Genomic DNA, 15,891 nt, shown 5'->3' with positions numbered 1-15,891 from the left:
CCCCAGAAGGGCTGGGCGAGGGTGGCCCCGGGCCATCACACATAGGTCGAAACCAGCCATGGCAATGTGGAGGAGGTGGGGATGGAGACTCAGGCCACTCCACATGCACCAGCAGCGCCCCACGGGCAAGCACGGGCGTCACGGGGGAGGGGCAAGGCAGGTCACTCATGGGACACTGCTTGCTCCGTGCGGAGGATGGCCCTCAGGCAGGCACGGAAGATGCTAGGAAAAAAAAAAGATCATGCACAGCTCACGGGCAAGACCCACCTTCACCACTCCCGGGGCCGGCTTCAGTAACAATCTCCATTAGAGTATTTAGCCCAAATACTGGGACACAAAATACACAGTTAGTAGGTGCACCGTGATACCACAACCCTTGTTCCCCTCAATGGAGCTGTATGTCAGACCACCTGAGGATTCTCCCAAAGCTTAGTGCACATAACCGTAGTTCTCAGGCACCTCAGAGCTGGAAGCCAAGAGATCAGGAAACCACCAAGGCTCTAGGAAAGACCGTCCTTAAGGCTATGGTCTCTAAAAGCCAGGGGCAGGGTAAATGACACGAGGGACCTTCAGGTACTGAACAGGCACATGCATGAAGGAGGGACTGCTGGTTTTCATGAAACATCTCGCACGGGGGTCCAGAGGGCCTGCCAGTAGGCCGAGAGAGGAGACCCATCTTGCAGATGCTGTCATGGGAAGTGGGGTGGGGGTGTGAGGATGGGAGGCGGATGGGAGCGAGAGGCGCAGCAGATGAGTGAGGCATCCGCATGCGATGAAGGCATTTCAACCGCTTTCCTCCCCAACTACATCACAGGAAGCCAGTGACTAACCCTCTTCTTAAGCTACTGAGTTGTGCGTGGATTTGTGCTACAGTGCTAGTTAGCCCCTCCACCTCTGGCTATCACGTCTCTTTGCCCACCTACCCTATGTTCCCATCCCCATCAGAGAACACTCCTTCGACTGCCGGAGTTTTTAATCACTGGGGAGAGAAGTCAGTTAAAATATATATGGAGCTCTTCTCACTATGCTCTCTACTGTAATTAAATATTTCAGCCCAATAGCTAGAGAAAACAAACGTCAAGAGAGTAAATTCCGAAGAGCCCTTCAGACCCTCCGAGCTCACAAACGAAAATCAAACAAGGTCATAACTGCTCTTAGAAGCCAACCAGTACTACCTGGCCCGCCCACAGGGCCCATCGACATGAAGCCAAAGTGAGAAGCTTCTTGGCTCTGTAAACAGTGCCAGGCTCTCGCAACCATCCCCCGGCGGGCCAGCTCCCTGGGAGAGAGCCCTCCTCTGCTCATGCAGCAAGAAGCCGGCAGATGATTGGTGGCAGCTCATGACCCCTTATGGATCGCCCCAGAAGCAGGTATGGCACAGCCGCTGGTATCCTAAATGACACAGCAGAGCCTCCTCTCCAGCTAGAGACCATTCCCATCTGAAAACCAGTCAGAGCCCATCATGTGCAGTGAAAGCCATGAGAAGCGGTATGAGGGGCCACAGCCAGATCAAATGAGCCATCATACACAGGGTTCCTGACAAGCACCCGTAGGCCTGAAATATCTCCTGGAGAATCCTGGCTCGGCGGAAGGAGGGCTGCAGTTACCTTTCAGACTGGGGAAGGGTGTGGTCTTCTCTCGTGCACCTTTGGTGGGCAGTGTGAGGTTTGAAAGACTGAAGCTCGTACTGTGGTTTCGATACAGGCTGCCTGTCAAGGGGAGGGTGTGAGAGCAAGGAGTCAGGAGCACAGAGAATCAAAGCTGATGACTGCACCATCAGCTCCATCTTCTTCCTTTCCAAGCACAGCCCCGGTACCTCTGATCTACCACAGAAAGGACCAAGTCTGTAATTTAGGGCAACCAAAGGGGCAGCTGCCAGGATTGTTCAGCACCCAGTAACAACTTTCTTTGACCACCTCCCCTGGTAAAGCCAAGTCTCTCACCAACCGCTAGCTCGGTGTGGAAGCTGACTTTATGTACTTTTGGTCAGATGTTGACGCTGCCCTTACCTGGCTTCTGAAAAAACTCAGTCATAATTATTCCTGATGCTGGCTCTCTCCGGTCCCTGGTCTGTCCTTAATCTTTAACTGACACCACCCCGCATTTCTGGCCATATTCTCTAGGCACAAAAGTCAACCTCATATACATTCCTCATACAGATTTCCAAGTGTGTTCATGAAAAAGTCCTTCACCAGGCAAAAAAGGTATTAGATACAGAACCCAAATCCAATTTGACCATTGTATTTCCACAAAATATATGACGTTTAATACAATGACTCTCAGTTGACTGCTATCTTACCTGAGATAAGCTGAAACCTCCGGGGAGAGAGACTAATCTGTCCCTGTCCTTTACCGTCCTCCCTGGAAAATACCTTATTCACTGTCACCCGAACAAGCTGGACTGAGGCTCGATACCAACAGTTCAGCCCTACATCTGAGGTTCTAAGCAGCACACCAAACAGGACAGAGACAGGAGAGCTGAAGGCACTTACTGGCAAAAGACATGATGCCCCCGAAGCCCTCGGTGCTGTTGTTGGAGATGGTGGAGGTGGGTGAGCTTGCATGAGAGTCGGACTCTGCCTCGGAGTCGCTTGCCAGTTTCAAGCTGTTGGGCCGCAGCAGCTTTTGAGCCCTTGAATGCACAGTGGCACCTGTGAGCCCCAGGCAAGGGTACCTAGTCTTGGGAGTGTGGGCCTGGCCTGCACTGCCATCATGGCTCCCTTCCCACAACTCCTATATGCCTAGATCAAAGCACCAGCCTGGGACGGAGGGCAACCAGAGCATTTGGACTTCTCCAACTTTCTGATTAACCCTCACCCGGGGTCCACTGCAGTGCGGTCCTTCAGTCACCCATCTAGAAGGAATCCCCAGGCTCTCACCGATTGCCATTGACATGTTGGCTGAATCGGGGAGTGTAACTTTCCCCCTGCTCATCATCATCTTCCTCAGGGGGAAGGCCATACTGGGGCTCGAAGTATGGATTGTCATAGGTTCGCCGGCGCACTGACCCCTCTCCGATTTCTGTCTGGCGCCTGTCCGTGTTCGATTTGCCCATGCTGGGAGGCACGGCAGAGAGGGGCTTGGAGACGCCTACTGCTGCCTTATCGTCCACCTCCGTTGAATCGGCAGGTTCCTAAAGGGCACATTAAATAAAAACTAGTCACCTGGTGCCCAGCAATACCTTCCTGTATTCTCAGATTAGCAGGGCCAAGCCAGGCCTATCAGGTTCCCATCTCCTATCCTAAGGGAATGAGAGAGAGAAGATCTCTGTGACACCCCTGGTGTCTGTGCCCACAAACTATGCAAGGGGGGATCTTAGCTAAGTCCTGAACAAAGCCCAGTGAGCTCCTTCTGTGTCTCCTAGGCTCTACGTGAGGAGACCCATGGAGAGGAAGACAGGAAGAATGTGAAGCGGCAAATTAACAGCTTCCGCCTCGACTTTCTGACAGAAGTGCAGCCCATGTGCCCAGTAACAGCTCGCACTCATCCACCCTTCCAAGTCGCCACGCACAGCATTAGCGCCATGGATGACGGTGCTGGGGCTACTGCTGGCCGTGGTGCTGGAGCGCAGCGGCGGGTTTTCCTGAGAGTTCTCGCTGTCCGGGCCCGCTTCCTCGGATTCCTTCTGGTTCTGCAGCTCATCGATCTTCACCTCGCTGGCATCCCCCAGCGCCGCGTGCGTCAACGGATCCACATCTGCCGAAACCCAAGGGGGCAGGTACAGACCGCACGGTCCCAGAGCCCCAAACACTGCCCGGAGTGAGCCAGTGTCCCCAAGTGCACTTACTGGGAGTATCACCATTGATGTCACACTTCATCATTTCACTGACAAAGTCACCAAGGGAGGAGTAAGAAGAGCTTGAGTCATCATAATCCATACTATCACTGCCGCTGCAGAGTGAAGAGCCCAAAAATAGAAACAAAAATAAAAATACAACAGAAGGAAAGGGAAGGGAAAAAGAATCAGTGATCAGCATTAGGAAAAATAAAAAAGCAAGGACTCTCATACACACACACACACACACACACACACACACAGGAGTATTACTCTGCCATAAAAAAGAATGAAATCTTGACATCTGCAACAACATGGATGGAACCAGAGTATAATACTAAGTGAAATAAGTCAGGGAAAGAAAAATACCATATGATTTCACCCATATGCAGAATTTAAGAAACAAAACAATCAAACAAAGGAAAAAAAAAAAAAGACAAACCAAGAAAGAAATTCTTAGAATCTTTTTTTAAAGGTTTTTATTTATTTATTTGATAGATCACAAGTAGACAGAGAGGCAGGCAGAGAAAGACAGAGAGAGGAGGAAGCAGACTCCCCGCTGAGCAGGGAGTCCGATGCCCGGCTTCATCCCAGGACCCTGAGATCATGCATGACCTGAGCCAAAGGCAAAGGCTTTAACCCACTGAGCCACTCAGGCGCCCAAGAAAGAAATTCTTAATACAGAACAAGCTGATGGCTACTGGAGGGGAGGTGGGTGGGGGGTGAAACAGGTGATGAGAATTAGAGTACATTTATCACGATAAGCACTAACTAATGTGTCGAATTGCTGAATCACTGTATTGTACACCTGAAACTAATATAATGCTATATGTTAACTACAATGAAATTAAAATTTAAAACTTTTTAAAAAGGGGGGGAGGGGGTGCCTGGGTGGCTCAGTTGGTTAAGGGTCCAACTCTTGATTTCTGGCTCAGGTCATGATTTCAGGGTTGGGGATCAAGCCCCACTCTGCTAACTGCAGAGTCTGCTTCTCCTCCTCTCCCTCTGCCCCTCCATGTGCTCTTTCTCTCTCTCTCTCAAATGAATAAATGTTTAAAAAAAAAAACAACAAAAAACCTTGGGAAAAAAAAGAGGAGTGCTCTTAACTCGAGGCCAGGAAACAAGATAAAATAAGTAAGCTAACACAAAACAATGAATAAAAATATAACCACGGCTTCAAAGACCAATATCTAAGTCCTAAGAGGCTTTGCCACTGTGCTCAATAAAGGCCAGTGAGCGCCTCCTTTGTACATTAAAAATCGGTTCTGCCGCTCACCTGTCATCAGTGGGGTCAGAGTCAGAGTCGCGCTCTGGGGGCACGCTCAGTGCCTCAGCCAGCTGGGAGTTGCTATCGTAGACTCGATAATGGATGGGCTGTAGCTGATGGGCATACCACTTCGGCTTGTCACCAATCAGGGCTGGATCAAACATGTCTACCCAAAGAGAAAGAACAGAGTTAGCAACAAGGAGGAAAAAATAAAACAAGAAGAGCATAAAAGAAAGATAGGAAAAAGTCTAAAGCCAAACAGGAATGGAAGGGGCAGGTCAAAGCTGCCCCAAAGAGAAGGCAAAGGGAAGGGCCATCAGGGGACAAAGGCAGAAGGTGGGGCAGGTGCGCTCACTGTTGTGGATTCGCTGGAAGGCGTAGTTGGTGGGGTTCAGGATCCATTCCCCGAAGTACTCCACAGCCTGAGTCCTGGCCAGCTTCTCAGCAAAAGGAGTCTGCCGGGGACGTGAGGCTAGAAAGGAGCCAGCTTGAAAAGCTACCACGGGCCGAGGGAAGAGACGCAGGGTACGTGTGTGCATCTGGAAGCCCTGCAGCACGTTGGGGGAGTTGAAGAAACGGACCATGGCCACTCTGGGGAAGAAGGGGATGGTGAGATGATCCGAGTCCCGCACCCTGCACCATAAGGACGACTGCAGTCTGAGATCTCAGACCACCTCCCCAAGCCAGCACTTCACAGGCAGAAGGATCTTAAACAAGAATTGATCTCTCTGCACTCGAGGTCTAAAAGGCCTGAGAGTATGAGGAACCAGAACTTCTCTTTGCTTTCACTAAGGTGGCACATGCAGCTACTGATAGAGCAGAACCCAGCTGAAGAGCACGTGATTATCCAGTCAACTTGGTCGTACCTCGTTGCAACATCCACAGAATCCACATCATTGCCATAGATGAGTGGGTTGAATTCAGTGGAAGGTGTGGACTGCAGGTCATTAGAAGGCCTTCCCAAGAGAAGGGGGATCTCTTGGCCTTCGTGGAATTTTTCCAGATTGAGGATGGGCTGGGTGTTGAGACTCATGCTGGCAAGGGCCTGTGGAACAACAGGAAATCCCCTATGGAGTGCAGATTCCCGGGTAGCTAGGCAGTCATCTCCTAGGAAAGAGTCTTGGACATAAGAATCCAAATACTTTAACCTTCAGAAGATAATCTGAATTATACAGGCTTTCAGTTTAAGCCAACCTGGCTCAAGGCAACTTAATCAAATATGGAACCCAGGGCAATAGTTTCCAAATTTATTTTAGTCATGAAATGTTTTTCAGTCTAGACCAGCAATGCTTCTTGAATATTAACGAGCACAGGAGTCACCTGGGAATGTTGTTAAAAATGCAGATTCTGGTTCAATATATCTGGGGTGATTCCGCACTTTTAACAACCACAGGCAATGGTAATGCTCCTGGTCCGTGAATCACATTTCAAGTAGCAGGGGTAAGAATACAGGAGTAATGAGCCCAGGGATCTTAACTCCTATAAACATTTGAAGTACAATTCTACATATCAACCTCTCCATCTTATTAGCCATACTAAAGCAATCCTCAAGAACGAAAACACAGCAAAGGCAGGCAGAGAACTTTCTCAACTTGCAATCCTCACCAGTCCCGGCAGTAACAAGACACCGTATTACATCCGTGGGGATGAAGCAAGTGAGAGGGAGAGGGATGCTACAGAATGACCCATTTGAGCCCAAACAGATATCTAGAGGTACTGCTGAACAGCTAAGACAACACAGAGGTTCCTAAAGACCCTTCGAATGAGAACAAGGATTCCTATAAAGAAATATGGAGCTGTCTACTGGTGTCTACTGTCTACTGTCTACTGGTGATCCTACATAACACATACAAGAGGAAGAAGAAATGGGGCCCTGCCACATGTTACCTTCAGGTACTGTGCTCGGCATGCAGAAGAGGAAGAAAATCAATCAATGAAAAATGTATTGAAAGGATTACTCAAGAGAGGAATTTTTGAAGAAAGCATTTACGGGGACCTACGGATCAATTCAAAAGGAAAATATGAAAAGGAGTCAGATTGTCCAAATGACTAGCTCCTTCCTTACAAGACAGACAGAATGCTCTAAGGCCATAAAGAATGGCAGACATGAGGGGCGTCTGTGTGGCTCAGTGGGTTGAATGTCCAGCTCTTGGTTTCGGCTCAGGCCATGATCACAGGGTTGTGAGATCGAGTCCCACATTAGGCGCTGAAATCACTGGGGAGTCTGCTTGAGATTCTCTTCCTGTGCTCCTCCCCCTCCCCATGCACACTTTCTCTCAAAATAAATAAATCTTTAAAAAAAAAAATCTAAAAGCCCTTTTTGAGATTCATCCTGATACCCAGAAATGGGAGACACCTCTTCTTAGCTAAGAAAAATCTAATCCACTTGACGTCTGAAAGCAAAGTGGCTCTTAGCACAGCTACAGCCTCCAGGCCGCCCTAGAGTAGCCACTGCTCCCTTCCTTTTCTTCTCTCTTCACCCACCTGCTTCAGATGCTTCTTCAGCTCTAATGATTCTGGTTCTGGCAGGGTTGGGAGCACTTCTGCATTGGTGGGGGCAATCACCTGCACCAGAAAAACAAAAAAAGGCATGACCTTGGAATTCATTACTCAGGAGTTACTCTTACATAGAGGAGGTAACAAAAATAGTAAGTTGAATACACGGTATTTTCACCCATATGTGAGTATGTATATCATGTATAGACCTATATTTAAAATACACACACACGTAAATAAAAAGAAATACACCTCGGTGTTACTGGTGACTATCTCTACATGCTAGCGCTGTGGTTTTTGTTTATTTATACTTATTTGGATTTTTTAAGTTTTACAACGAACACATATAAGGGTTACTGCTGAAGTCTGAATGTACTCAAGCCACAGAATATTAATATGTATTTTAAGTCTGCAGTGAAAGACACCTTCTCACTAGAAACCATAGCCCAGGAGAACCATCAGGTGAGCTACACTGTATGTCGTGCTCCCACGACCACAACCGCCCTACTGCGCCCAGATGCAGGGCAGCACTTCACTCCGGCAAAACTAAATCTGACACTCCTTTGAGTTCTAACCAGGGCCTATTAAGCCAATAAAGCAAAAGCTAAGCATTTAAAAAAATTGTCTCAATGAGTCACACAGGAGAAATCACCTAACTGAGGACCTTCCTGGGAAGGATCTAGAAAAAGAAAACACAATCCTCTTCTAGAATCTAGAGTCCCTCGGCCAAGAACCTCACCCTATTGCTGTCCAGATCCACCAGCCATACGTCATCAGGCATTTTGAAGTCCAGCTTGTAGAGGAAGAAGCTGGCAGGGACCCCGATGATGTATGGAGTTGGAGCCAACAGCAGCTGTGGGACGAAAAAAGAGGGTAAGAAACAAAAACTAAACCTATTTCGATCACTTAAAGAATCAGAAAGAATCTTTTTAGATAAGGAAATCCAGGTCCATAATCTCTTTTCCAAAACTCTTGAGGGTAGGTGTGTTTCTGTATTCACAAGTTTTCAGATTTTAGAGAGGTAATAGTGTATATTCTGTACATTATATAACATCTACAACAGTGTAGCCAGAAACCTATAATTATTAGCATTTACTTTTAAAAAAAAATTTTCATTTATTCATGGGTGGGGGAGCTTGAGCAGGGAGGAATGGCAGGCAGAGGGAGAAGCAGGCTCCCCACTGAGCAGGGAGCCTGACATGGGGCTCGATCCCAGGACCCTGGGATCATGACCTGAGTGGAAGGCAAATGCTTAACCGACTGAGCCACCCAGGCGTCCCAACATTTACTTTGAAAGTAAAAACCAAAAATAACCAAGTTTTGACATCAAATCAGTTCAAGTTAGGTCATGGTTTACAGACATGTAAGTTATAATAAGGGAAGGAAGATGAGTACTGATTTACAGCTTCTCAGCACTGATCTCCCTCAGAGCTGGACAGAGCTGGAAAGTAGAGGTGACAAAGCCAGAAAGCACCTGCACTCACCTGTTCTGCCGATGCCATGCAGGTGGGCAGCAGTGGGATTACAGGAAACATATACTCCAGCGGGTAGATCATCGCCACAAATGCCATCACAGACATGGAGAGGGCATTGTAGTCTCGGGACTGTAGCACCACCTGCCGCAAGCCGTCCCACAAGGATCGGTCAACAGCAAGAATAACAGGGATGAGAAAACAGTTTCCAGCGCTACCATTTAATTTCCATCTCACCACGCCTAGGGCTCCACGAACACAGCTTTCACAGTGATCTCTGTCCCATGCCTTCCCTTCCTGGTTCTTGTTCCCCCCAATTCCAGAACCACTCATTGGAACAGAACTACTGATATTTCTGGAGAATTAGGTCAGTCTAGTTAAGGATAATTCAACTGAGTGGCAGACCCTCTGAATACATTCCACTGAGAGTACCTTAATCCAGCCCACACCTAGAGGGTGCCTCCTGTATACCTGGCATATGTTACCTTCTAGGGACAAAAAGATGAAAAAGATGTAGGCCCTGTCCTTAAAGGTCTAGAAAGCTAGCTCTCTCACCTTGTGCTCTAAGAGGATGCAAGTTAGCACCTGAAGACAGGCATCCACACCCAGAAGTTCCAAAGGAAGGTGCAGTGGGAAATCCACCAGGGTGAATCGAGAAGGGTCTGGAAGAGCAAAGGTCAGAGCTTGTTGGAGCTCCTGGGGTAGGACCTCAATGTCTACTCGCTTCTGCCCAGAGACGGGCACTGGGGAACGAAGCAATCGATAGATCCAGGCCTCAATCTCTCGAAGGTCATGAAGAAGGGCACTTGACTTCTCCTCCACTAGCAATGATCCAGTGAAGATGCGCCACATAGTGTCCCTGAGGAGCAGACAGCAGGAAACAGACACATAAGCACCAGGAGCTGATACCCTACTGCAACACAATACAGTAGCCACACGGTAAAAATGATATCGGAAAAGCCCGATCTTTGGGCTCAGCTAGGGCTGGAGGGTATATTCAAGAGAACAAATGTAAAAATGTATACATAGGAGGACTTATACTCCTGCCTGCATGAAACATCGAACTCCAAACATCATTATGTTAGGAAGTCTAACTCTGTAGCACTTTTTCCTTAGAAAGGACTAATTCAATATGCTTAAAGAGGTGTATGAAGGACCGCAGTCTATGTTTTTTAATGATTGACCGATTTCTTTCTTTTAACAAAAATTTATTCTTAAACGTGCAACACGGTCTAAGACAACACTTCATTCTAGCCATACGAAGGACCTCAGGCTTCAGAGGAAATTTCCTGCCCCTCACAAACCAACTCGTCTCTAACTGCTTCCCTCTCTTCTGAGTGTTAGCAGCAGACTGTACCTTTGTATGCCTCGAGGGATGCCCAGTTTCTTGCCCAGCAGCCGCTCGCTGCAGCAGTCCACAAGACGTTTGAGGGTGTACAGACATTCTCGGAAGGTGGAGAAGAAGGGATAGTGGCTGAGCACACACAGGGATGTCAGAGTACTATTGCGTGAACGGCTCCCTGCCTTGGCCCGGGGTTTGACCCGAGGAGACTGATTCGCATCGGGGGCGGGGTCAGCACTGGGGGGCTGCAAGGACAGGCCGGTCTCTGAGGTCTCAGTGCCAACCTCTTCTGATGCACAAGTGGCACGGGGTCCTTCCTTCCCACGGGACCCTGCCCCACCTTCCCCCTTTTCTTTAGGCATACGCTTCTGGAAGGAGCGGTAGAAGTTAACACAGATGCCATAACGAGTGACTCCAGTGTCCTTGTCAGTGAGGGTGAAGACGAAAGAAGTGTCATCCCGCAGACTCATGCGCCGCTGACGCACACTCAGACAGCCCTCGGGCTGGCAGAAGAACACTACATCCGGCGGCAGGGGAAACTCGGAGTGGTCCTCCAAGGGGTACCGCCGTAGTAATTCAGGAGTCTGGGCCACACTATCACTGCTCGGGTGCCTGCAGAACATAAAGACGAGTTCAGCAGCCTGAAGGGAGAGGATGCCATTTCAGATGTTCACCATGGTCCAGAAATGAAACTCAAAATACTATTTTGGATAAAGTAACCTAACTGCAGGACCTTGGAAAACATGGGTGTGGCTTGCAGCATTGAGCCGGTAGGCTAAATGAGATCTGTACTGTCATGAAGATACCGATCTTGAAATGCAAAGAAAACTGCAGCAACAGAATTATTACTAATGCCTTCAGATGATTAGCACTTTAAAAGGCGTATTAGCTAACGAACTACCAACAGAGAGTACGTAGGTAAAGAGCACAGCCTACTTTCTTTTTCACAAAATTGGGAAACTGAGGTGTACAGGGTACATTTGCCCAAGAACACAGGGATGCTAGATAAGAGCAATTTTGCTCTGTCTCTGTTCCTCTGGGTCAAAACTCTCAATCCACCTGACTGCTGTTTCCACAACTGGCGCCAGTGCACCTGTCACGGTAAAATAACAGGGGAAGAGTGAGGAATGCAAAACAATGTGGGTGTCAGGAAGGCAAGTAATTACACGTGTTGTGGTCACTGCATGGGACAAGACGAAAACCAGTCTCTTCTTAGTTACCTGGCCCCTACGATCACTAGATAGTCAAGTAACCGAGGACACAGCTTCTTCTTTTGCACCATGGTTCCAAATTCACCAGTTCATCTCAGAGAAACTTCAAGGCACCACACAAGGAGTCAATGTTCCCAGGAGGAATTCTGATGTTATCTGAAAATTCAAGTCCAATAGGAAAAAAGTACTGATAAAATCCACTGCTGTGCCCAAGACACTCATCTGCCTCAGCTTTATTCCTGCCAGGGTCAGAGGTCAGAAGGGCTTCTGTTTTAATCCTAAAGATGAGAGAACATGACACTTTTCCTAGTCCAGAGCTTGGTCAAGGCTGATGAACTCACAGAGCCAAATGTCAAGAAGTAGGATAAATAATGGCTCACCTCCCCCATCCCTACAAAGCAGCTCATTTCCAGCCTCACTCCTGATGCTCTGTTTCTGAAAAAACAGACCCCGTTAGTCTCATCTGGATTCAGTCAGTATGATAACAAAAACGAAGTCACTTTTAGGACAGCTCCAGGGTATGAGGATCCAACCAGACTCTAATCAGCACTAATCTGTACTCCTACCTCTGGATGAAAACCTAATTATTTTCTGTTCTAACATTCTGCATTCAGCTTCATGTGAAACTGCCATAAAAACCGTATACTTCATGCACTCAGACAATAACAACAGAGGGCTTCTCTACCCTGTGCACTCTCAGATGAAGAAAATCTATGTCCCAATTGCTTCCCTAAACCATTTTTTCCTTCCCTCTTCAAGCAAGAAAGGGTCCCACGGGTTACGGCTACTAGCTCTGCCCTTGGTGCTGAATCATAGTCTTTATTCTAGTCCCAGGACTGGAATCAGGGATACAATACACACAGATGAGACTTTGTCCTTGTATCTCTTACACAAATGAAGAATTAGATGCAGAAATAACAGAATTCCTGCAAGAACAGGGAGAGGTGCTCAGAGGAAATGTAAACCATAGTCCAAAAAGCGGGAAAAGCTTACATGGTCTTAATTATAATTTATGTCCTATTGGATCTCCGTACACTTCTCTAAGCAAAATGTTTCACTCCACTACAAGGCTATCTTCAGTGCATACAGGATTCTACTTCTATACTCTACACATGGTCACACTAAGACCTCCTTTGCTACACACACAGATATTCCCATTACACTACATACACACACGCAACTCCCGTGCACTCCCACACCCAGACATGAATAATCCCTGTATGCTTAAGGTTCTATTTGATTTAGATAATGAATTCTATCTTTGTCTTCCCTGCTTAATAATAAATAGACTGCTCTGCAATACTCTTGAATCCTCAAAATACTGCTCCCTCCCTTCTCTTGCTCCCAATAGAGGAGCTGCAGGTAATAGGATTCGGTATTGTCTCTATAGCGACCAGGACTATTTATAGCATAGCCACAGCCCCTCCCCTGCTCCGTGACCACAGAGTGCTAGCAGCTGCTACTCCAGAGTGGTCCAGGGCCCATAACAATTCATTCTCCTTGAATCTAAAGACACTTCTTCCACTGACAGCACCTGCTAATTATTACGTTATCATCTCCCCATCTATTTTTAGATTATACTTTGTTCTAAATTCTGGATTTTGAGAGAGATCTCTTCTTTCCATGCAACCCAACCCGAGTTTACGCATGTCATATGCCCATTTCTAGGTTATCATTACCACCCAAAAAGTCCTTTGGTTCTCTCCAGTGCCATGGAGTCGTGACCAAACTGCAGAAGGTGGGGCACTGTTATAAAGTTGATCTCTGCTCCTTGCAAGCAGAGTAAGAAAGGGAGGGGAGATAGAAAAATGAAAAGGGACATGTGTAAAAAGTGTAATTCTTTAATTATATGAAAATTGCTTAGGGCGAGAGCCAATGTATCTTAAAATAAAACAGAATTTATGGGGCCAGAGCTCAAGGCTAAGCCTTGAAATCTATGTTTACACTGAAAACCAAGGGCCCTTTCCTGCCAAAATTTCAACAATCACACCTGAAAGTGTCTTCTACTAATATATTAGGGCACCAGGCCTCTAGCTTTGGTAGGATCTTAACTCTGCCACTGAGAATCATTTGATAAACCTCAAGTCATTATCATGCTCTCCCATGTCCATCTCCCTCCGGAACTACAAGGACCCTGAGATCTTGTGACTATTCCAGCCCTAGTGATAGGATAGATTTTTAGCCACACTTCTTATCTCATCAACGGCCACTACCTCTGGTTATTCCGATTGCAAAGATAGGCTTTCCTCCACATTCTCTCCCCTTCCCATAAAGACTAACATCACCTATAACTCACATCCTGTCTTCATATCAACCAGACTCAGACTCTGCCTTTTGCCTCAACCATGTTTACTAATAGGGAGTCCCTGGTTCTCAGCTCTTATGTTCCAAAGGCATCAAACACGTACCTATCTGCTTCCCCATCCACTCCATCCAGACGCAGATTTAGAATCCACAGACGTTAAGTTCTCTATGTCTTTTCAGCCTACAAATGGCCAGGTTTAGCAACGCTTTGGATTAGTCCCTCGTTTGGGGGCAGAATGTCATAGTAAAACCACAGGAACCGGAGAGCGAGATGACATCTTTGCTGACGCGAGCACAACCGAAAGCTCTCTCCCCTCCTACCCAGGCAGTGACCTTGCAAGCGCATCAGCACAGACCGGTCAGCGTGGGGGAGAACGAGAGCAATAAGGCAGGCAATAGGCAGGGTTGGAAAAGAGGCGAGGACAGGAAGAGGAAGAATTTAAAGATGCGCGAGGATGAGGCGGGAAGCAGTTGCAGAAAAGATGAAATGATATCTCGATTCTCTAACAAGCCAGTTTTGAAACACCAAAAAAAATTTTTTTCAAAAAAACCCAAACATGATCTCCAACCCGTGATCAAATATAAGGTGCACACGGCGCGCGCGCGCCAGGTGGTTATCCCGGCTCCGTCCCCGGCAAGACAGCTCTGCCCGCCCCCTCACCTGCTGGACAGTTCTCCCCCACCCACGCTCCGACCAGCGCCACCCGCCAGCCGGACCGGAATCGAGTCCAGCCACCGCGAGCTGAGCCCAGTCCTGCAGCCCGCACCTCTTCCGCGGCTCCCAGCGTGCCCTCCCTTCTAGCCCCGCCTCCTTCCCTCAGGACCCCCCGCCGTCCCCCTCCAGACCCCACGCCCCCCATCTCCTTTAGGGCCTCTCCAAAGGTGGCTTCCCGCTAGAGACCCTGTTTCCTCTCAAAGTCCGTCTCCCCCGGGGAGCCCCGTCCCAAATACCCTCCCAGGACCCCCTGTGGCCCGGACCTTCCTACCTCCCGATCCTAGGGGAACCGGCCAGGCCCAGCCAGACGGCCCCCCGCAGCGGAGTGTCGGAAGCTCGCCGGCTCCGGCGCAGCTTCGAGCGCGCGCCAGTTCCGTGTCTGCACCGGGGGGCGCGTACCACTCGGAGCCCGTGAGGGAGGGGGAGGTTGAGGGGGCCGGGGGCTGTACCACGCAACACCGGAGGGGGGGGGACAGGGCTGCACCAAACGGAGGGCTGAAGGGTGGAGCTAACCTCGGGAGAAAGGCGGCTACGCACACACCTATCCTTGTGGGAGTGGGAGGGCGATGGGGAACGCTGGGCCAGCCCAGTGCCAAGCGCGCCACGGGGAGGACCCAAAGGAATACATTTTGTCTAGGTTGCACGAAGAGATTTTAATTTTACATGGTAATAGAGCCTATTTCGACGAGATGTGGATTAATCTGGAGGCGACTTCTCAAGATAACACTGCTCCCGACACTCTCTGAGCATCCCGCACGCCTCACCCTCCCTCCCCCCACTAGCGGTTTGGAAGTGCCCAGCAGCCAGGGCTGCAAAGCCGGCTGCCCCGGAGGTGGAGCCTACCAATTCAGGGACGGCGGGGGGGACCGATGCCGGAAGGCGCGGCCGCCGTCTCACCTACACGGGAGCGCGCCGAGCAAAGGGGGCGTGAACGGAGCCGCGGTGTCCGCTGGGAAATGGAGTCCAGCCCTTCTGACAGGCCCGAACGGCAACGGGGCAGCCTCCCCATTCCACAGAGCCTGGGGCCCTAGAGCACGGACTGTTGTGCCCTCCTTTTTTTTTTTATTTTTTATTTTTAAAATGTATTATTATTATTTTTTAAGGTACCAACGGAAAACCCGAGGCATTATGGAGGCGCGTGTGAAGACAGGTACATGGCTGGGGTGTTAGTTCTGAAAATTCACCCAAGCTCCTCCTCAGAAAGACAACCCGATCCCAGCTGGATCATTAAACGAAAAGGGCATCTAACCGTCCGCATTTCATTCACCCTCATGGGACTAGTAAGAGGAGGTCCCCTCTCACTGCCAAG

General features: G+C 48.7%; 1 protein-coding gene across 50 annotated transcripts in view; it reads right to left on the bottom strand.

Moving 5' to 3' along the window:
• Nucleotides 1-15,134, bottom strand: part of MADD (MAP kinase activating death domain) — a 39,965-nt gene extending 24,831 nt beyond the window's left edge. For 8 of the 50 annotated variants that reach the window (XM_044259240.1, XM_044259251.1, XM_044259245.1 and 5 more), the window contains exons 1-16: nt 14,854-15,132; nt 11,573-11,719; nt 10,368-10,964; nt 9,566-9,869; nt 9,023-9,154; nt 8,278-8,391; nt 7,527-7,607; nt 5,909-6,087; nt 5,398-5,633; nt 5,052-5,208; nt 3,788-3,891; nt 3,512-3,696; nt 3,009-3,133; nt 2,493-2,632; nt 1,608-1,709; nt 268-327 (exon numbers count right to left, since the gene is read on the bottom strand). In XM_044259240.1, the coding sequence (XP_044115175.1) occupies nt 268-327; nt 1,608-1,709; nt 2,493-2,632; nt 3,009-3,133; nt 3,512-3,696; nt 3,788-3,891; nt 5,052-5,208; nt 5,398-5,633; nt 5,909-6,087; nt 7,527-7,607; nt 8,278-8,391; nt 9,023-9,154; nt 9,566-9,869; nt 10,368-10,964; nt 11,573-11,634 (2,578 nt within the window). In that variant the 5' untranslated portion in view covers nt 11,635-11,719; nt 14,854-15,132. Of the gene's footprint in view, nt 1-267; nt 328-1,607; nt 1,710-2,492; nt 2,633-2,879; nt 3,134-3,511; nt 3,697-3,787; nt 3,892-5,051; nt 5,209-5,397; nt 5,634-5,908; nt 6,088-7,526; nt 7,608-8,277; nt 8,392-9,022; nt 9,155-9,565; nt 9,870-10,367; nt 10,965-11,572; nt 11,720-13,971; nt 14,043-14,853 lie in introns of those variants that run through there. The other 42 variants (XM_044259235.1, XM_044259238.1, XM_044259246.1 and 39 more) reach the window with 13 other exon arrangements.
• Between the last annotated feature and the right edge of the window lie 757 nt (nt 15,135-15,891).

This window comes from Neovison vison, chromosome 7, assembly GCF_020171115.1.
Source record: "Neovison vison isolate M4711 chromosome 7, ASM_NN_V1, whole genome shotgun sequence".
NCBI classification, from domain to species: domain Eukaryota; kingdom Metazoa; phylum Chordata; class Mammalia; order Carnivora; family Mustelidae; genus Neogale; species Neogale vison.
The sequence above is the reverse complement of the archived record's forward strand: the minus strand, read 5'-3'. Positions and strand labels throughout refer to the sequence as shown.